Source organism: Carex rostrata, chromosome 33 (assembly GCF_964058835.1).
Source record: "Carex rostrata chromosome 33, lpCarRost1.2, whole genome shotgun sequence".
Classification (NCBI taxonomy): domain Eukaryota; kingdom Viridiplantae; phylum Streptophyta; class Magnoliopsida; order Poales; family Cyperaceae; genus Carex; species Carex rostrata.
The window spans coordinates 2,744,137-2,767,680 of record NC_135950.1 but is presented as its reverse complement, the minus strand read 5'-3'; the positions used below and the strand labels follow the sequence as shown (position 1 = coordinate 2,767,680).

Sequence of the window (23,544 nt, the reverse complement as noted above, 5' to 3'; positions counted from 1 at the left end):
CTTGAAAATTTTAACCTTTTAATTCAAATAGTCAATCTCGATGATAATTATTATATTTTGAAAATTTGAAGAAAAAATAAATTTAGATTTTTTAAGTATCTATACTTTTTTTAATAGAGAGTTACTGTTGTTATTGGGTGGGTCAGAATTTTGTAGATCAATATAATTTTTTAATTTTTTAATGACGATAGTAAAAAAAAAATATAAAAACTAAACAAGTTTAATTTTAATTATTGAATATGTTGTCCAATTATTATCTTTCATTGCATTTTAATTTATTTTATATTATTTTTACGTATTGTTGGACAAAAGACAAGAAATAATAAAGGCCCTTTAAATTAATGAACTGAAGCATTTTTTTTTTTTGTACAACAAAGATAAAAGAATGAGGATCATAAAAAATCCTATGTTATGATAATTGTTAAATATTAACTGTTGGGACTTGGGCAATACATCTAAGACATTTTTTTATATTTTTTTTTCCAGCAACATTTTTTTTTGTGTGTTGTTATTTTTGGATTCAATAAGCACAAGAAAAATTAGGAGTTAAGGATTTTGGATGTACCATATTTATGAACAATATCAGAATGGAAGCGACATGTTTTCTTCATGGAATATTAGAAAATGCAATAAATGATTTTCTATTTTGAAGGATATGAATAAGTTCTACAAAAAAAAAAAAATGCAATTTGTGTTTTCCTATCAGTGCTTTCATTGTGTTATATCTTAAAATAAAATTTCAGCATACATGAAATTAGATCACGACAATCACATACTAACCACAAATTAAAAGAAATTTATCCATTTTTTCTGATCAAACACCCCTAATTTATTAAAAAAGATAATGATGCTCTGAACTTTTTTTTTCTGAGGAAAAAATAATGCAATAGGGATATCTTTTCTAAAATAAAATAAAATTAGACCATATGATCAAGATCAGATGGAAAGGAAATGCAAGCAAGAACCTCCAAAAATATTTGGGTAAAGTAGCATTCGTAAACAATTTGATCTAAAAATCAGATGCTAGCATTTTTTATTTATTTTTAAAGTAATATTTAAGGATCGACTAACTATCCCCCACTTCATTTTCCCCATTTATCCTCTGATCAATAATTGTCTTTGTTCATATATTTACGCACATAAGTATACAAATGTCATTGACATCTTAATTTGTGCTTTCGATAAAATAATTTTCAAAACAAGAAAAATAGAAAAATATAATAATGAATACAACTAATTTGTACTCTAAAATTTTAATAAAATACATATCATTTTTATACAAAATATATATCTATATATATAATTTTATTTTTAAAAATTATCTTATACGATAACGGGTAAGATAATGAAAAAAATTATTATCCTTATCTATATCCAATAAGCTAACGAAAAAAATATTATTCTTATTTGTATTTTTAAATACTATACTAGTCAGATAAACGAATAAAAGAATGTCATTGAGACCCTATCAAAAACAGGAAGCACTTTGAACAATTGATGAAAGTTGTAGTTAACAGCGAAAACAAAATGCCTTTTTCCCGGAGATGTGGATCAGAACCAATCCATCCAGTTATTTGGAACTTGGAACTCGTATCCTCTGCATTAAAGGAGTGTACGTTAATAGATCTGGTCCGTTCAATTAACATCCGCACTAATTGTAAAGATCCCCGCGCGTTATAGGCGTGGGCCGAAAAGGCTCCGATCCTGATCAGACGGTTCAGATGCATTAGTCCCAAAATATACTCCTTTTAGGTACTGCAGAGGATGTGGGGTATGTGAGTTAGCCGCTAGATACTCCAAAAGTCAGAATCCGCATCACCCCAAGTACCTGAGGTGCAAGTTCTGAATCTGGACCATTCATTTCACTTGGCACGAATCTCAAAGCTAGCCCCCATAGTCTCAATAGTTACTGGATTGAGTTTAACCTGGATGAAATTAATCTGGACCGTCAATTTTTATAAATTGCACCTCAGGTACCTGGGCGGAAACTGCCTCCCAAAAGTCACGAGTCGAATACTATTTCTATGCTCTCCTCTCCATTGCTTCAAACGCCAACAACCTCTTACTCATAAACTCTCCACCATGGCTGACATTGGCGGAGCCTCCGAGCCTCTTCTCCCCGGCGACAGTGCATCCAGTTGGAGCCGGTGGTGGAGACGCTGGTGCTTCTCCATCCCCTCCCCCGCCACCAGTCTCCGCATCAAGAACGGTGTCTGGGCTGAGCTTGGCGGAGCTGTTGGTGACCTTGGCACCTATATCCCGATCGTTTTGGCTCTCACTCTTGTCAATCACCTAGATTTAGGTATTGCTTTGCCTTGCCTTGATGTATCTACATCATTGCTATTCAGATTGTATTAATTTGTTTACATATCCTTCTATTTTGCTTTTGTTTTGTCAGGTGAATAATTTCCCTCAAAAAGCAATATTATTTGCTATGTTGAGCTGTACAAATTAAGTGAGAAAAGAACATGATAGAATTCTTAGTTTGTTCAAGTTGAGGTTTTAGTTGAATTGGTGAATTTGATCACCTCATACTCATAGATGAATTTTGTAGCAGATTTGTTGCATGCTACATGAAAAGAAAGAAAAAGAATGATGGAGGTAGAATTTGGGTAGTCAACAAAAGTGATAATATTTGAATCTATGCTACTTGTAATTAAAAAAATTCATTGTATTGAGTTGCATTTTTAGCACACATCGGAGAAATTTTTTCCAATTTCCTTTATCCTAACAATTGAAATCCTGTTATCCATTTTTCTGAATGCGTATCCTCTGCATTAAGTCAAAAGGGAATCTTTTGAGTTATGAAATCCGACTCTTGCCTATAACATAGAAGGCCCTTCAATATTAGTGCAGATCTAGTCCGCACGAATCTTGAAACAAATCGGATGGTCGAGATTCATTAACTCAAGAGATTCCCTTTTGAGTTAATGCAGAGGATACAAATTCCATTTTTCTGGGGTCAGTATTGTAATCCCGTTATAGGAATCCAGCTGAATTAATTTTATGTTGATTTTCTTTTAAACCCCTTTATCCATATTTGCTAACAGTGAACCTCACTCCAAATTTCCAGGCACAACCCTGATCTTCACTGCATTCTACAATGCCATAACCGGCATCCTCTTTGGCATCCCCATGCCAGTACAACCCATGAAATCAATTGCAGCAGTTGCTCTTTCTGCCTCACCTCACTTCACTATTCCACAAATCATGGCAGCTGGCCTCTCCACTGCTGCTGTTCTCTTTATCCTCGGAATCACCGGTCTCATGTCAACTATTTATCGCCTCCTACCCTTACCAGTTGTGCGTGGCATTCAACTCTCTCAAGGCCTATCTTTTGCTTTATCGGCCATTAAATACATAAGGTACAACCAAGATTTTACTTCTTCTACTTCTTCCTCAACCTCATCACCCCGCTCATGGATTGGTTTGGACGGCATAATTCTTGCGCTTGTTGCTTTGTTATTTCTCGTAATCAGTACCGGGTCAGGTGATGATCAGGAGAGGAATGAAAATGGGGATTTGAATCACACCCGGACCCGTACGTGTAAACCCGTTTCTTGGATCCCTTCTGCATTGATAGTGTTTTTACTTGGTATTTTAATTTGTTTCATTCGGGACCCTTCAATTCTGCAAAATCTCAAATTTGGACCGTCAAAAGTTACAATAACGTCCATTTCCTGGGACGATTGGAAGATCGGTTTCTTACAAGGTGCTGTACCGCAAATCCCTCTTTCAGTATTGAATTCAGTTATAGCAGTTTGTAAACTCTCTTCAGATTTATTTCCGGAAAGCACTGAACTCTCCGCCACATCAGTATCAGTTAGTGTTGGGCTCATGAACCTAATTGGGTGCTGGTTTGGTGCAATGCCAGTATGTCATGGGGCAGGTGGCCTTGCCGGGCAGTACCGGTTTGGTGGGAGGAGTGGTGCCTCGGTTCTGTTTCTTGCAATTGGGAAACTTATTCTTGGGTTGGTTTTTGGCAATTCTTTTGTCACAATTCTAAGTCAATTTCCAATTGGGATTTTGGGGGTATTGCTACTGTTTTCTGGTATTGAATTAGCCATGGCATCTAGGGATATGAATAGCAAAGAGGAGTCGTTTGTCATGTTGGTTTGTGCAGCTGTGTCAATGACTGGTTCAGGTGCTGCATTAGGGTTTCTATGTGGTATTGTTTTATATGTGGTTCTGAGGCTAAGAGAGTTCAACTTCTCTGGTTTATTTGGGACAAGGACCAAGGATGATGAAGTTGAAGAAAATTAATCTTTTGGGTTTTGTTTGTGTGTGTGGGTGGTGGTGGTGGGGGGGCATGTATATTTGTTTTAATTTACTATTTTCTTTTTAATTTTTCTTTTCTTTGGGAGAAGGGTAAGAATTTGGAGAGTGGATTAGTTGGGTATACACGTGATTCTTGTATGCATTGGATATAAAACGTAATATATGAACAATAATAGTTGTTTTTAAGTATTAGAAAAAGCTTGTATACTGAATTTTTTTTTGTGGTTCATCTTGTAGTATACTTCTGATACAGCGTGGTGCTGATTTAGAGTTACTTGGGCAAATATTCATGGAAAACCTCAATAATAAAGCAATAGAAGCAGAGGTCCTTAAAAAGATCTTTAGATTCCTGGAAAAAAAAAGTTAGGGGTATTCTATTGAAATTGAACGGTAAGCGTGGCTCTCTTTTTCTCTTTTAATAATTCTAGCATAATCCTATTTTATTTATTTTTTATATATAATATATACAGCCGCTGATATTTTTGAAAATATTATTTATATTATGAGAAGGGTTAAAATGCAGCATTGATTTTATGCTCCAACTATACTCCACGTCTCTATCTCCGTTTACAAAGTTCAAACAGTCGATCCGAACCGTTCATCTTTTTCTACATATTAAAATGTGCTTAGAGATCAAATTTTATATTTTTGGGATTTTTTTTACTTTTTTTTGGAGAGGTACAAAATCACTGTTTTTGGATGGTCCAGATGCAGTGATTTTGTATCTATCTAAAAAAAGTGTAAAAAAATTCTAAAAAATATAAAATTTGGTCTCTAAGTACATTTTAATATATAGAACAAGATGAATGGTTCGGATCGACTGTTTGAACTTTGTAAACAGAGATAGAGACGTGAGATATGGTTGAGACACAAAATCAATAGTGCATTTTAATCCTACTCTTATATTATAGACCCATTTTCGATATTTTAGGCAGGCGTGCAAATTTTGAGTCAATTTGAAATTTGATGGGTCATTCATTGTAATCAGAAAATTTTTTATTGTTAATTATTTCGATTATTTGACGAAAGACTAGATTTTTTTGAATCGATCTAAATTTTATACACGTTGTACTTAAAAATACATCTACATTTTAAAGAACAGTTAGCCCTCAATTTAATTGGTTCAAGAAATTATTAATTGTGGAGAGTAATCCCGTTCCATATATAAAAGATAACTTTGCGCTGGCAGTTTAGACTTTAGAGGGTCCCATCTCGAGATAGATTATACAATTAAACCTTGAATTGGATATGTTAATTTATTGGTGAGTAGCTGGATCATTTATTCATATAGATAATGAGGAGGGATCAAGTTACAACAATTTTTGAGTTACAACAAGCATTTTTTACATTTTCAAAATCCAAATCGTCGATTCAAACCATTAGATGTGATCTCTACAATAAAATGTGCTTGGAGACCAAATTTTACATTTTTTGAAATTTTTTTACTATTTATTAAGATGGGTACAAAAACTAGTCAAATTCATACTATTGAATTTTGTACCCATCTTAATAAATAGTAAAAAAATTTCAAAAAATTTAAAATTTGGTCTCCAAGCATATTTTATTGTAGAGATCACATCTAACGGTTTGGATCGACGATTTGGATTTTGAAAATGTAAAAAATGCTTGTTGTAACTCAAAAATTGTTGTAACTTGATCTCTCCTCGTATATAATATGTGTCTTTATAATCGATATTTAGAACCTTGTTCTAGTGTAATCCTATTTTGCTTTTTTATATGTACTTTTTGAACCAATACTCTTTACCAAGAGTTTGAAATTATGAACCACCCAAAATTCAGGTTGTATTTTCTTAGTATACACTGGTTATGGCAATAAGGCAACTTATATTTTCATATGTTATTGGTATTATCCTCGTGTTGCTCTATCAACAAATAAGTGGGAGGTTAATGAATTGTGTGATTATTGAGCGGCCAAAACTTGGAAAATGAATAATACATCTTGCATCACATAATTAAAAGTCCTATATTTTTAAAAATAAAAATAATATTACAACAAATTAACACATATATAGATTACACGTACAATTAAATGTCACCAAATATGGCCATTTTTATTAATATCCCTAAAAAAAATGAAAATTTTAAAAATAACCCTGTGTACCATTTTTTTTTATTTATGCCCTGACCGCCAGACCCTGGGGCGCCCCATAAGACTAGTGAGGCGCCAGACCCTGGGGCGCCCCATAAGGCTAGTGAGGCGCCACCCCCCCGGGCGCCCCACGGTTCTTCTATTTTTTTTTTTTTTTTTTTTTTTGTTGTTGTAGAGATCTTAGTATTTTGATTTAAATAATTCTGTGAAGAAAAAATTTTCTTGTTTAGAGTGTATGCCAAAAAATAAGACAATAGTTGTATTTTTTTTTTAACAACTTGTTGATCTCTTTTTTTTTCAATTTTTATAATATATGTATAATATATACACATATACACATACACATATATACACACACACACACATATACACATATACACACACACACATACACATATATACACATATATACACATACACACACATACACATATATACACACACATACACATATACATATACACACATACACATATACATATATACATATATACATGAGATATGCTAATGGGCTTTCGGTAGCATATGGGCCGAAATACACACGGTCCAAATTTGAAATTTCAAAATCCAAACGGTCGATCCGAACCGTTCATCTTCTTCTCCATATTAATATCTGCTTGGAGACCAAATTTTACAATTTTCTGAATTTTTTTACTATTTATTAAGCCACTTTGAAAATCGCTAATCCAACGGTTTTACTGTTTTGTGCAGCCACCGTTGGATCAACAATTTTGTAAAATACTTAATAAATAGTAAAAAAATTCAGAAAAATGTAAAATTTGGTCTCCAAGCAGATATTAATATGGAGAAGAAGATGAACGGTTCGGATTGACCGTTTGGATTTTGAAATTTCAAATTTGGACCGTGTGTATTTCGGCCCATATGCTACTGAAAGCATATTAGCCTATCTCTATATACATATATACAAATTTTTTTTATAATATATGTATATATGTATAAATATGTACATATACATATACATATACATATACATATATATACATGTAGAGTAAGGCTATGCTACTTCATGAATTAAACGGGGCATTTTAATTCGTGCTCATATCTCTAGTTTCGAAGTCCAAATATCCAATCTAACCCGTTAGATGTTTAATCTATATTAAAATATGCTTGGAGAGCAAATTTTATATTTTTTTTGAATTTTTTTACTATATTATTAAGATGGTTTGAAAATCGTTGTTTTTTAATACCTACCGTCGAACGAAACTTAAACTGGATTTTTGAGGCACTAAACGACATTTTTTTGAAATTCTGATGCTTCCGATACGACGATACCGGGTGTCCCACCGAGGAAAAATTAGATCCGTCTCGTCCTCCCCTTTCCGAAAAGTGCTCATACGCGTAAATCCGACTTTCCTAGCCAAAGTTATGGCTGTTTAAAGTTTTTTCGAAAATTAAACTTTGAAAATTCATAACTAACTGTAGAAAAATCCAAATAAGTTGAAATTTATATCAATTCTGTGTATTTTTTAATGCTCTACATGCTGGTGCAATCACTTTTGCATTTTAGTCCCTGTATCAATCCCCACTACTTCATTAGAGGAATATTGACGAGGAGACTATTGGAGGATTGAAAAGAGAGGATCATCATATCAAGTTACGCATGAAAATATTAATATCTTTCTTTGCAAGTATTAATCTCTTATTTCTCAAGTATTTATACCTATGAAAGTTGACGTATAAACTAATGCAGTGACTGAAAAAGAAGGCCATAAAATTAGTGGAAACCATAATATAACCTTCTTCTAATTGATTCGATCCTTTTGAGTTTATATTGCATATCAACTATTGTCTATGGTTAATGATTTTGGTATGCATATAAATTTAAAGAATCAAATCAATAATTTAGTTCTTTAAAATATACTTCAAATCAACTATTGTCTTATTTTTTGGCATACACTCTAAACAAGAAATTTTTTCCTTCACAAAATTATTTAAATCAAAATACTAAGATCTCTACAAAAAAAAAAAAAAAAAATAGAAGAACCGTGGGGCACCTAGGGGGGTGGCGCCTCACTAGCCTTATGGGGCGCCCCAGGGTCTGGCGCCTCACTAGTCTTATGGGGCGCCCCAGGGTCTGGCGGTCAGGGCATAAATAAAAAAAAATGATACACAGGGTTATTTTTAAAATTTTCATTTTTTTTAGGGATATTAATAAAAATGGCCGCATATATAGATTGCACGTACAATTAAATGTCACCAAATAATTACATTCTTTATATACAAAAGTGCCATTTGCTTCAGAAATGTGGAAGGGTGCTTGACCCAACTGGCTTACTTAGACTGAGTTGATGATTAAACCGCAACCCAATCCAGTTAGCCAGTCGGGTCAAACACCACATGATTGTTCTATATTTGCACTTCCACATTTCTGAAGCCAATGACAACTCTTGATCCATGGAAGTCTTGAAATGACAAGCTGAAACTCATACACAAAACATGTTAGTTAACAAACATTAAAGCAAATCATAAAAAAGTATGTTAAAGGAAAAAGAAATAACATACAAGAGATGTTGAAGAAGGAAATAAAATAAAACCTAATAAATAAGAATAGAACTCAAACCTCAGCCTAAAAAAAAATTTCAATTTATAAGAAGAATTAACATGATAGAAATTTCCGTGGGCCGGACATGATAAACTATCTTGGCTATATAATTTTAACCATACTACGTACACAAAAACACTAATTAACGATTTAGAAAAAAAAAAAAACGAACGGTACGTACAAAGACCCACGCAAAAAAAAAGGGTGAAATTCTAAAACATAATAATTTTTACCGTCTAGGTTTTAAATAAATATTAAGTTTAATCTTTTAGTTCTACGGAGTACCGTACTGGACCGGATCACAACTGAGTGTAATTGAAGAATTAAAAAATAAATCGTCATTTAGTCCGTTGCTGGCACATCTATTTAATAGTATTTAAATGAGTATAAGCACTTTGAAGTAGTGTTTACCAAACGGGTCGGGTCGGGTTCCGTCGGTTCGAACCCGCCTGGGCTACGGTTCTCACGGTTCTCGGATCCGGTGGGTTTATGGGTTAGCTAGGGTTGGGTCCGGCAGGTCCCATTTAAGAGAGTTGGACCAAATCCGTGCTAGACTCTTGGTCCAAAATTTACCCGGGTCGGGTGCGGGTCAAATCTGAGTCTGGTCCGGTCTGATCCGGGTCTCTTTTTTTTTTAAAAAAATAGTGGACTTTTTGGCGAAACAACACTATTTCTGGCCGAAACAACACTGTTTTTGTTTAATCCGGTATGGTCCAGGTTTGGTCCAGTCCGGATTTAGGCGGGTCTCCGATTGGTCCGAATCGAGGCTAGTCAGGTCGGGTTTTCGAGGGTCTAGTTAAAAAAATCGGTTCAAACCCTTGCTACACTCAACCCTAGAGTTAGTTCGGATCGGTCCGGAGGTCTAGCTAGGATCGAACCGATTCAAGGGTAGTCCACGGTTCGGCCGGATCGGGTCCGACTCGATTGGGTTTTTTAATTCAGGTCTGACCCGATCGAGTTTTTTTAATTCACTACTTTGAAAGGAGAGAAATAAAAAAAGTTTTGTTTTTTTTATAAGAGCAAATTAGTGTCGCGTCTAATTATCGACACTACTTTGAAAATTGAGAGATGACTAGACAATGACTAGAGTAATTATACTCGACAAGGGTATACCCTACCTTACTCGCCCGTGCTCGAGCCCGGGTATGGGTCGGGTACGCGGGTACGGGCAAAAAAAGGACCGGACCGGTTATTTTGGACAAATACCCGACCATACCCTACCCGACCATACCCGTACCCGACCTTACCTGTACCCGACTTTACCCTACCCGGGTACCCGTCTACCCTTACCCGTACCCGTACCCTTATACCCGACCCAATAATTCAAACCCCAAATTCAAATTCCCCCCCCAAATTCAATTTAATTTCTGTTTTTAAAATTCTATTTTTTAATTTCTGTTTTTAAAATTCTGTTTTTATTTCTGTTTTTTAATTTCTGTTTTTAAAATTCTGTTTTTATTTCTGTTTTTTAATTTCTATTTTTTAATTTCTGTGTTTTAATTTCTGTTTTTTAATTTCTGTTTTTAAAATTCTGTTTTTATTTCTGTTTTTTAAATTCTGTTTTTAATTTCTGTTTTGTAATTTCTGTTTTTAAAATTCTGCTTTAATTTCTGTTTTTTAATTTTTGTTTTTAAAATTCTGTTTTTAAAATTCTGTTTTTATTTCTGTTTTTAATTTCTGTTTTGTAATTTCTGTTTTTAAAATTCTGTTTAATTTCTGTTTTTTTATTTATATTTTATTGTTTTAAAGTAAAAAAGAAAACATAACAAAAACAGAAAAAGAAATAACAGGAAAAAAAACGGAAAAAAAAAAAAAACAAAAAAACCAGAAAAAAACAGCAAAAAAAAAAAAAAAAAATACCCGTACCCGGACCGCCCTACCCGTCAAGGGTACACGGGTACGGGTATAGGACGGGTAGGGTATGGTTTTTGAAAAAAATACCTGACATACCCGTATACCCTAGTACCCGTCATACCCGTACCCGAGACGTACCCGTACCCGTGCCCGGGTATACCCGGGGTACCCGTACCCGCCCGACCATTAATACACTAACTAGAGTAAGAGTGAGAAGTGATAGGTTATCTCTAACAGAGTCTTTTAGGCCTTAGTTATAATATAGAGTATTGGAGTGTATATAATGGATCCGTTAGGGAGGACATTATTGTATAAATAACATTTTATTTTTTAATATATCTATTGTCGGTATTGTCAACAATCATAAAAAGAAAAATATTTATTTAATTTTGGATAAGTTCTGATACTGTAGATGGATAGTACTATATTCTATAGTAATTATGACAGGTGGTCTCCCCAATCAATCTAATTAGTACTCACCGACTTCTCTTTCCCTCTTGAACAGTGTATTCTCTTCCATGTCAAACTATTTTCTTCAATCACTGAGTCTAAAAAAATTCTCTTCTCCTTCTCTCCCCGAGTTTCTCTGCACTTGGTTTCTTGGCACTCTATAAATACAGGTCCAGCTACCAATTCCCCAATAAGTGTTCTCCGTTTCTATTCCCACACAAAATGTCTTCTCCATCGCCCGCTGCGCGCACCGTGAAAACCTACACAGTAACTCCAAGACCTAATCCCCAAGCTCCACGTCAGCTTCACCTCAGCGCATGGGACACGGCCGTGCTCTCTATCCACTACATCCAAAAGGGCCTCCTATTCAGAAAACCATCCGATCTCTTGGTGGAGGAAGTCATCGAACGGCTGAGGAGTTCTCTAGAGGAAGCACTTTTCCACTTCTACTACTTATCTGGCCGGATAAGGGCGGTCACGTGCGAGGGTGGTGGTATCACATGCCACGTGGAGGTGGGTTGCGAAGGGGAGGGCGCGGAGTTTGTGCATGCCGTGATCGATGGCATTGGGATCGCTGATGTGGTGACAACGGACGGTCAGGATTTGCCTGTGTTTTTGAAAGAGTTCTTTCCTCTTGACCTGGCAGTCAATTTTGATGGCTGTACCAACCCGCTCCTCGCTGTTCAGGTCAGTTGAGAATATTTTTAATCAGAAAAAGTATGATGTTGCGTCATTGCATTGCATGCGTACATTACTTTTTACTAAATAGCTAATGTAAAAAATATATACCGTAAAATAACAATAATATAGCAAAATTCAACGTTTGGAGAAGAACAGAGTGAAGCGGTAACTTTTGTAGGATTTTTTTTAAGGAAGAAACAGTTTGTATTTTCAGCCGAAATTTGACTGAAATAGGCCATTTTGGTCAAAATTTGACTGGAATTGACCCGTTTCCACCGAAATTTGACTGGAGTAGAGCTGTTTCGACCAGGGGCGGATCTACTGTAGCACAGGGGGGTCAGCTGCCCCCTGCTGGATTTTCAAAAATAGTGCTAAAAATCTGCTTTTCGGACCTCTGTCCCTCCCTGGAATTCAAATTGCCCCCTGTAGCCCATTTTGGAATTCTAATAGACAGAACGGAGCCCATATAAACTCTGAGCGAAACAAATTAGCGGAGCCCAAATAGGCGCTGACCCCAAATAGCGAAAATTAGTTGAACCAAAATGTTTTTATTTTTTATTTTTTTTTTAATTCAAAGGCAGAGGCTGCCAAGTTGAACCCAAATGTTGATTTCAAATTCCTTATAAATGTTGAATTGTTGATTTTTTTTCAAGTAATTTAGGATTTTTATTATATTGATTGGTATTTTTTTTGTTATGTTGAATTGTACCCGATAAGCTATTGGGTTTGAACCCGATAAGCTATTTGCATCCGATTATTGCCCCGTCCTGACAAAAATCCTGCGTCCGCCCCTGGTTTCGACCGAAATGCTATGAGAAAATTGTTTAACATGTAACTCGGTCAGAATTCAGATCTGACAGTCCGATTTCGGTCAGGATTGGCCAATTCCGATCCGAAACGGCTGATTTTTCCTTCTATGTTTTCTAGGTTGTTTGCTGTGCTGGTATTTTAGATACTGATAATTTTTGTGATTTTAAGACTAGTATCATTTTGTACTACTTGTAAGTTGTAATACTCTATGTGCTTGATATTGGTATCTATTCTGGATATTAGGCATTTTAGTTTCTATATGAAACTAGTGGATATGATCTCCATTACTTTAATAAAAATAAAAATAATAATAATAATATAGCAATATTGCTGCCTAGAAAAGAAGTATTACACATATAAACACAACTAAAAGGAGAATTTTTTTGCAAAGCGGATATGACATGTCCAAAAATATTGTGTACCCACAGGTCATTTTGGGCTGCATCTCTTTAAGTTCAGAAATTTTGCCTCCATGACTTGGCAATATATATTTCATAAATATTTTTGCGCATTTAAAATAAAATATAGGTTACAGAGCTAATAGATGGAATCTTTATTGGTTGTGCTTTCAACCATGTGATGGGTGACGGCACCACTTTTTGGATGTTCTTCAATGCATGGGCAGAGATAGCCCGATGCAAAGCAGCCGGGAAGGAGGTTGTGCTCTCTCAGCTTCCGGTTCATGATAAGTGGTTCATAGGAGGCTATGGAGAACCTCCTATCAAGCTCTCCTACTCTTCTCCTGCAGAGTTTGTTGTACGGTCTTCTCCTCCGCCTCTAAGAGAGAGGATGTTTCACTTCTCTAGCGAAAGTCTTACAAAGTTGAAGGCGAGAGCGAACCAAGAATGTGGAAATGGTAAATAATAATTATTTGCGAGAATATTATGCATGCTATTCTTTGTTTAAATAGATATAAAGATTAAATTGCAGGTTCGAAATCCGGAAGAGGCAATCATTTGTGGATATTAATTAGTTGGTTGGCTTGACCTCCAACCTTTGCTAACAAAAGAAGATATAAAGATATAATTTTTTTTTTTAATTTCCTAATTTTGAAGAAATTGACTTCCAAAATGAGTTTTGCTGTTTGAAACAGCTCTATATCTAAACATATCATTGGGTCTTGCTAATGAATAATTATAAAATCGTTCATATATAATTGAATATGACATGTTTCTTTCAGGTACAATATCCACTTTTCAAGCTTTGAGTGCGTTGATGTGGCGCTGCATCATACGTGCACGACGCTTCCTTCCTGATCAGAAAACCAGCTGTCGTTTGGCAATTCAAAATCGATCGAGGTTACAACCACCTCTCTCGGAAAACTATTTTGGCAACTCGGTCTACGCTATTAGCACAACTACAACAGTAGGAGACCTTCTAGACAACAACCTCGGCTGGGCGGCGTGGCTGGCACACGAAGCTGTTGCTAATTATACCGACTCTACCATCAGAGAATTGATGCATAAGTATATGGCAAATCCATTTGTGTTGAACTCGCAGATTTTTGACATACATAGCATAATGATGGGCAGTTCACCAAGATTCAACATGTATGGTTGTGATTTTGGTTGGGGCAAGGCAATTGCAGCACGAAGCGGCAGTGCGAATAAGTTTGATGGAAAGGTTTCGGCATATCCGGGATGGGAAGGGGGTGGGAGTATCGATTTGGAGGTGTGCTTATTACCAGAGTACATGTCTGCGCTGGAAAGAGATGAAGAATTCTCGGCCGTGGTGTCTCCACCAGTTGAGTTGGGGGTACTATTGGGGACGTCTAGTGGATAAGTTCAGCTAATGGTGGATATATTTTGTTTTATTTTGTAGTATCTTTATTGTGCAAGCTTTTTTTTTGAGAAAATAAAAATATTTTAAAATGTTCGTATTTATTTTTTGGATATCAGGCCATTTAATGGTCCAGAATTTTTTGTGCATTGACAACATAGTAATTTTATGGCCGGTTTGGGCATTTTTAAAAATACCCAGAATTATTATTTTCTATTTCATGTTGGATATTAATAAAAATGTTGGCAATAGGGATATCTTTTCTCAAAATAGACCATATGATCAAGATCAGATGGAAAGGACATGCAGGAAAAAAACCTCCAAAAATATTTGGTTAAAGTGGATCCAAAAATCAGATGCTAGCGTTCTTTTTAAAAAAAAGATATGGAATGGCAACATGGAAAGTTACTCGAGTGCGTATCCTCTGAGATATCTCAACTTTTGCGTGACCGACGTGTCCGGTGCCTATTCGGGGGTGATGTAGGGGGCCGTATATGTGTGATTTGAGATTCGTGTATAACGCAACTAAACAGTTTGGATTTTCCATAAAGTCACGCAAAGTTTGAGATATCTCAGAGGATTCGAATTCAAGTTACTCACAGTAAGCCACAAAAAACAAATTCACAGACAGTTGATCTTCTGTGGTCTATTGGAAGCAGGATTACATACAACCAACTGTAGATGGCTCTTTATAGTTTATACCACAGTAACAAGGTTCGCGAATAATTCGGATTTGAGCACTCTATGAATTATTCTGCGAATAAAAATTTAATTCGCGAATTAAACGAATTATTCGCGATATATCGCGAATTACGAATTTTACGTTTTATACGTGATAAATTTTCTGAATTATTCGCGAATTTTCTGAATTATTCGCGAATTTTTCCCATAACATTTGTTTTGCTCTTTTACAGGACTGAGATCTTTGATCCGGATAATTCTAAATCATTCCCAAATTATACCTAAATTATTCCCGAATTATGAATTTTTGATCTCGCTAAACCGAACCCAAATAATTCATTTGTCACTATGATTTATAGCATAATAGATTAGAGAAAACTGAAAAGCAATACACCTCTGCTTCACGTTTGGCAACATGCATCTCTTAACAGAGATTCAAGGCCCAATCTAGTTCTTCGTCTCCTATGTTGGAAGAACGCGGGTGAACCCTATTTTCGTTGCAGTGCCAATGTATCTGTTGGTATGTTTATCGTATTAGGATAGTTTTGAGGACCTATCGGTGAATAGGTCATTATGGAATAGTTTAGGGGGTTATTTGTAAGAGTACTTTGTAAGGCTTTAATCAATAAAGTAACTTTTGGCTGAAACCTTTTTGGTATCAGAGCCTTAAAACCTAACCCTAGCTACAGTGCTGCACTGCTACAGTAACCGGTCTGCCGTGCCGTTGCTACAGTAACAACGCTGTTTCTCTCTTCTCTTTCGCCGCTCGGTCTTCTCTTCTTCTAGAGTCGGCCGGCCACAAAAGGTAGCCTCTTTGTGTTGATTGGCCGGTGTGGGGGGGGGGGGTCTAAACCCCACGACACCCGAGAATCGGGATTGGATCGGGCTTTCAATCGGGTTTGGGCTCGAATCTTGATGAAATAAGATCAAGATCGGGTTAAAGGAAAGAGAAAGAGGTTCGAGGTAATGAGGTTTTAGATCTTGAGGGTTCAAGATCGGGTCTTGGGGAAGAAGAAAGAGGATTTGACTCAATCTTGTGTGTAAATCAGAGTCAGATCGATGGAAGGCGGGGATTCAAATCCCATGAAAGAGGCCTTGGGGAAGTTGAGTGGTGATGAGATCGCAATGTTGATGCGAGCATTCAGTTTTGTCTCTAGTGATATGGCACCGAAACTAGCCCCGGCACCAGCACCAGCACCAAGGGTGGAGCTTCCACCGATTGATGTGAAACTCGATGGTCCAGCTTCGTATCTGAGCTGGTCACGTCGGGTGCGGTACACTCTAGTAGGGAGGAAACTAGAGGGGTACTTGACTTGAGCGATTACTGAGCCGGCTGAGGGTACTCCAGCATGGGATGAGTGGAGGTCCACTCACACGCTGGTGTACGTCTGACTCTTGAACTCGATGACTCCACCGATTGCAGCCAATGTTGATGGTATAGAGGATGTGAGGTGTGTCTGAGAGAAGCTGATGAAGACTTATGATGGAGTGGGGAACAACCTGAGGGTTTATCATATCAAAGGGGAAATCGCTGCTTGTGTACAGGGGGAGAGGACTATACAATGGGAGATCTGAGGGTCTGTTCGGATGTCACGGAATTACACATAATGGGATTTGGCAGGAGTGAGAACTCACTTTTAAAAAAGTGGGAACCCATAGGTACGGGTACGCACAGAATTGATTGTGGGAATGTTAAATTGAGTGTTCGGTTGCACCGTGAGATTAATTGTGGGAAATTCTATTTTTCTTTGTATATTGTTTGATATTACAATTTTATTTATTAATAAATTATCAATAATACAATTAAATAAATAGATTAAATAATAACATAAAATTTCTTATTAATGATTATTTTATAAAATATAAATATTTTTTAGTGATTTTCTTGAAGACAATATAAATATATATTGACATAAAAATAAAAATATATTTTTTAGAATAAATAATAATTAAATATTTATAGCATCATTATTTTATAAAATATAAATATTTTTTTATTAATTATTATTTTATAACGTAATTAATAAGAAAATACTGTCTTCAAGCCGTTAATGTTAATGATAAATGAAATCAATAAATAAAAATAGCAGCAGCTCACGATTGGGAATATCAAAATGGAGTCCGACTGAATTTTTAATTTTCCATCAATTTACACTATATGGAGAAGATGCTGGGGAAAATGACAGGAATGAATTGGGAAATAATCAAACATCCGAACGGGTGTAGTAAATATAATCTCAATTCCCTTGAAACTCACCTGTTCCCACCAAATAACCAGACATCCGAACAAGCCCAGAATTTGCACAGGGAAGATACTCAGTATTGCTAACATAACATCATTGTTATTTAAGTCTATATAATACTAACTTTAAAATCTATCGAATCGACTTCAAACGGTGAATTCAAACCGTTCAAACCGATTTACTTTATTAGTTGTGCATTTATATGCAAATTTATAATTTTTTGAATTTATTTAGTATCAAGTTAAGCGATCAAATGAGTGAGTTTTTAAGTTAATTTTAATACATTCATTTTTCAATATTTGTATCACTTGATTTGATACTAAAATAACTTGAAAATATAAAAAATTTACATGTAAACGCATCATTCATAAAGTAAATTGATTTGAACGGTTTGAATTAATCATTTGAAGTCTATTTAATCAATTTTTGAAATTAGTGTCATATGACACTAATGTTATACTAGCCGGACTCAAGAGTATCATCTCCAAGTCTCCAACATGTCTTCATAGTTTGAAATTTACTGCTCTGAGATTAGGACTAACGCTGGGCAGTATTATTTGGGCTTTGAGATTCGTGCAAAATTAAAAGAACGGTCCTGATCCACTAATTATAAAAGATTTCCTTTTACGGTACCGGTGTCTAGGGGCGGATGTAGGATTTCTGTCAGGGAGGGTCAAAAATCGAATTCAATAAGCTTATTGGATTCAAACCCATTAGCTAATAGGATATAATTCAACATAACAAAAAAAACATACCAATCAACATAATAAATATACTAAATTATTTGAAAAAAAATCAACAATTCAACATAATAAAATACAATCAACAATTCAACATCATAATAAACCATTAACATAACAAAAAACATAAATTACTTGAAGAAATCAACAATCAAATATAATAAAAAACAATTAACAATTCAATATCATAACAAACAATAAACATAACAACAAAAAATAAGACAATCTTACATGATAAAAACAACACTTCTAATATTCTTTTACATATTAAAAAACAACATTTCTAACAACACTTTCTAAATAAGGATTCCTCGACGAGCCTTCATGTTTTGAAACCTTTCCATAATTTTTTCATTGCTCACCCTCTTGAACAAATCATTCTCAATGAAAGTAATCAAACAATCGTTCATCCACTGATCTCCCATTCTACTTCTCATACTAGTTTTCATAATATTCATTGCCGAAAATGCCCTTTCGACACTAGTTGTAGCTACCGGCAATATCAATTCCAATTTCACTAACCTGTAAACCAAGGGATGAACATTGTGCCTATTCGTTTTCACCATTTTTTCATAAAGTTCAAGTATGGTGCTTACCTCCAAAAAAGCTCTATCGTCTTGCACATCCAAAATGTAATTCTCCAATTGACTATTTAGGACGGGAAGCTCGAATTGGTTGAAATCAAAAGGATAGAATTGAGCTAATTGAACCAACTTTTCGATGTCAAATGCTGAAAAAGAGTTTCTCGGATCTAAATATGACATACAAATAAGAAGTTTAGTATTGGTTTCATTGAATCTATCATTAAGTTCCTTCAATTGCATATCAATAACCGTGTTAAAAAGATCCACACGATAATAATGCAAATTAGTTGTGCCTGTTTGGTACCTTGGGTTATCGAAGTACTCTTCCTCCATATTTGGAACTTTAATACCGTGTTTAGCAATATTCACCAACCGAATATCATTCACTATATCTTGACTTTTGCATTGCAAGGTTTGCGATAAATTATGCGTGATGATTAATGTATCCCTCATGAGAAGCAACACAAATACAAATTCAAAATTTTGTATTTCTCTACGTAATCCACGCGCCTCTGATCTTTGCTGCCATGTTGACCCATCAATTTCTATTTGCTCAATTACCCTAAACGTGGGTGAAAATAGTACCACCAAACTATTTAAAGTGTTGAAATGAGAACTCCATCAGATATCACTGGCACGTGCAAGGCTCGATTCTTGGTTCAAACCACTTTCGGTTACTATCTCTTCACTTGAAATAGCTTCCACAACATTAATTCTCGCCTCATCACGTAATTGATCACGTCTTTTACAAGATCCACCAGTAACATTGAGCAATCTAGCAACCATTTGAAAATATAAGCCAACCTGAGCATGATTGTTCGTTACCGCAACGAGAGTTAGTTGCAATTGATGGGCAAAGCAATGCACGTAGTATGCGGACTCATTCTCATTCATGATCAATGCTTTGAGACCATTGAACTCCCCGCTCATGTTACTAGCTCCATCATGACCTTGACCACACAATCTAGAGAGATATACCATGCTTGCCAAATAAATTCTCAAGTGCCACCTTCAAACACAACGCTGTAGTATCAGAAACATGAACGATACCTAGAAACCGTTTGACAACAGAACCACTCTTGTTCACAAATCGAATAACAACCGCCATTTGCTCTTTGGTTGAGGCATCTTTTGCCTCATCAATCAAAACCAAGAACAATTCATCTCCAAACTCCGCAATTATATCCTTAATTGTCTCCTCTGCATAAGTGTTGACTATATCCTTTTGGATTGTAGGTGCAATCAACTTTAGGTTTTGGGGAGCCTTATCAAAAATCACCTTATCTATTTCTTCATTATGATCTCCTAAAAATCTCAAAAGTTCACGGAAATTTCCTTCATTAAAAGAGCTTTCGGACTCGTCATGTCTGCGAAATACCAAACCTTGCCTGCAAAGGAATTTAACACAATCTACAATAGCCCCTAACTGTATTCGATAATCCCTCTCTTGTCTAAAAGTTTGTTTATTCACCACAGCACGAATGCTTTGTGCTTGGTTCATCAAATCTAAGCATTTCTTTCGAGCCTGATTATGCCAAGAGAGAGAATCACCAAAATGCTCCTCAAAAGATTTTGTGGCCTTTTTCCAATTTCTAAAACCTTCTCCTACAAAGTTTGTACCTCCACCTGAACCAAGGTTTTTCGGTCTTAATAAATAGCAACAGAGGCAAAAGGCTGCATCATTTTCAATGCTATATTCCAACCAAACTTTGTGTAGACCAAACCAAGAGGGGTTAAATCTTCTCATTGCACCACTAAAATTTCTTTGGGGGAAAACATGGTTGTGAGGTTGACATGGGCCATGCCCCTCGATTAGGTAATATCGCCGTATACGATCACGCTCATTTGGGTTATAATCCAATATAGATTTTCTTTGACCAAGATCAGAAGGAGGGTCTTGTTCATCGCTAATAACCTCATTTATTGAATTAGAACTTGAAGATGAATCAAATGGACGTTTAGGTACCCTCTGATAGAACTTGCCCATTTCTTTTACCCTACAAATTTGAAAAAAATAAATCAAGTAAACCCTAAACCTTAATTCAAGTAAACCCTAAACAAATTTGAAAATCCAGTGGGGGGCAGCTGACCCCCTCTGTTCTACAGTGGGTCCGCCCCTGCCGGGGTCGGGAGGATATGAATCCCCAATTCAGTTGTTTGTCGGAAGATAGTTCACCAACTGCTTGCGGGTTTTAGTTCGAAATTCCGAATTCACATCCTCTGAGATATCTAATATTTTTGTGTGACTTTTCGAAAAATCTCAACAATTCAAATACGTTCTGCATGAATCTCAAAGCTAAAATATATAACATCGGTCACGCAAAATATGAGGTATCTCGGAGGATGTGAATTCGGTCACAAAATTTAGGATTTTGTTCGGGCCAATTTAAATGGCTAGCCCAAAAAATTCAAAATTCAAGTTAGAACATCCATTCGTTGTTAACCTCATGTGCTATATTTTTTTTTGTACAATCTGCAATATCTCAGAATCAGATGATGTTTAGGCTACAAATTTACCCACATCACAATATATACTTTGAAAAACTGGTACGGTATGCCCAACTACCAGCACAACATGTCAAAACACGTCTTATCAAACTACATTGTATCGGTATTCGTGTTGTGCCATTTGTTGTTACTGAACTGAATGGCAACTTTTCAATTCACTATTCCTGATTGCATTCAATTAATGGATAATTTTTTTTTTAAGATAATGATTTGCATGTTCTTGACTTTATCAGGGTTTATGGTTTATGGTTTAGGGTTATACATACTAAATCTTAAGGATATGTTTTGTTAGATTGAGAATAGACTATTCTTAAGTACAAGCTATTTGGTGTTTAGTTGTGTTAGAATAGCAAAGATAGAGAACTAAATTTATTTGTCTTATTAGAAAGTTATTCTCACAAAATGTTAAAACAAGCTATTATAATAAGACAAATCTCACTATTATTACTATTCTAAAATTGCAACCAAACATACCTTAAGCGCACATGAATTTTTGCAGTTACCTGCTTCAAATTTAAAATAAATAAATAATTTGCTCAAAGTATCTTAGTTTTTGACCAACATAAAAATTAGTTTCTAACAAAATTATAATATGTATATCACATATAAGATTTGAAGTCGAAGTAGTTATGTCTTTTTAATGATAACGTTTCAAATTTAGTTTTTCAAATTTTAAAAATTATTATCTGATGTTGAAATACTAATGTAATTAAATTCTGTTGAAAATCCAAAAGAATTAAGAGACTAATTGATACAAAGCAAATACCAACCGGTGAAATCAGCTATCCAGATCCAAATAAGCCACCCAACCTAATTAAAAAAACTAGTTGCATTTATAATATTTTGAAATAAATGATAACAATAATAAAACTGCTAACCCGTAATTTAAGGATAAAAATGGAGCCAATGAATTTAGGACATAATTTGATTATAATGTGGGAGATGCGTCTCATCTTTAGTAATATTTAAGAAATTCTTACTTTCTTGTCTCATTTTTAATTTCCTCTAATGTTTTATAAAATATTTATTTCAAACTTTTATGATTTAATAAATGCCAAATATATCAAATATCTTGTATATCTTTAATTTATATTTTCAAGTAGAATTGAGTTGCTTGTTATTAATTTATAATGCAAGACTTCACATTTTATGCATGTTTAAACTAGTAAGATCACAAGTTTTTTCTCTCGTTGACAAATTTTTGTTTCTACAATCCAGCAGTGTTGAAAATTTTAAGAATTTTTTTTTTTTTATTAAGATAACTTAACTCTGTGTTAGAAATAAGAATGAAATGAGCCCAAATCTTGAAATATACTAACGATCTGATATGTACTAAAAATTTTGCGGGGAAGGTGATTTCAGAAAATGCTCCATGATCCATGATTGAACTTGTTTTTGTAAGAATCTCGTTCTATGGGGATGGCCTTCGGCTTCTCGATCTATAAGGATTTTATGTGAAGCAATCAAGTCTGACGGGGCTGCTACCGACCTGTTTGTGGGCCCACATGGACATTGTTACCCCCACAAATCAATGCAGTATGTTTGTTGGCCCACTTGGACACTGTTCCGCATGAAAACAGAGAAATAATAAAAATCAATATCACATGAAACGAGTGAATTGCGAGGTGGGGTCTGGGCCTCTGGGGTGGGTCCACTTCGCTGCGGCACCGTTTGTGCTTGCCACCCATGACCCGTTGCAGTACATTGTATGGCCGCTACATATTTGGATATACTGAGTCTGTAAATAAAATAGTTTAAAATTGCAGTAAATGATAGGCATTTGATAATCGATACAAAAAATCGTTCATAACTCGTGACTCGCTCTCTAAAATCTCACTAACAACTCATTTATTACCAACTCGCACATTAAATTAATGAACTAAATATGAATATATCCAACTTGCTCATAACTCGCTTACTAAGAATTAAGTTATATGAAATCATACCATATCTAATCCCAAGTAGTTCTCAACCGGATCAAAAACTAAATTAAATTAAAATTACAAAAGAACTCACCAGCAGACAAACTCTAACTTAGACGCGCAACAAATCTAAACCCAAATAACAATTCCTTTCCCCCTCCATCTGTAATCTCTCAAGTCTATCTCAACTTCGACTTTAACTCTTGCTTAACTCTCTCGAGTCTATCTCAACGAATCACCACCACATTCGTCGAATCTGGTTGTTTGTGATGCTTGAGTCTAGTTGTACAACTCAGCATGTCAGTATGCCAATATTTTTTATTGGAGAAATTAACTATCAC

The 23,544-nt window shown here is 35.2% G+C and overlaps 2 protein-coding genes and 1 pseudogene across 2 annotated transcripts; 2 read left to right on the top strand and 1 right to left on the bottom strand.

Annotated features, from left to right (window-relative positions):
- Positions 1-2,038: 2,038 nt before the first annotated feature.
- LOC144548263 (molybdate transporter 2-like) lies at positions 2,039-4,483 on the top strand. The gene is made up of 2 exons (XM_078296950.1): positions 2,039-2,302; positions 3,074-4,483. Exons 1-2 carry the CDS (start codon positions 2,083-2,085, stop codon positions 4,261-4,263), a joined length of 1,410 nt encoding a protein of 469 aa, XP_078153076.1. The 5' UTR covers positions 2,039-2,082; the 3' UTR covers positions 4,264-4,483.
- A 6,954-nt stretch (positions 4,484-11,437) lies between these two features.
- LOC144548585 (putative acetyltransferase At3g50280) lies at positions 11,438-14,685 on the top strand. The gene is made up of 3 exons (XM_078297288.1): positions 11,438-11,942; positions 13,275-13,602; positions 13,927-14,685. The coding sequence occupies exons 1-3, from the start codon at positions 11,478-11,480 to the stop codon at positions 14,526-14,528; spliced, it is 1,395 nt and encodes a 464-aa protein (XP_078153414.1). The 5' UTR covers positions 11,438-11,477; the 3' UTR covers positions 14,529-14,685.
- Positions 14,686-18,096: 3,411 nt separating this feature from the next.
- Positions 18,097-20,287, bottom strand: LOC144548350 (uncharacterized; annotated as a pseudogene).
- Positions 20,288-23,544: the final 3,257 nt, after the last annotated feature.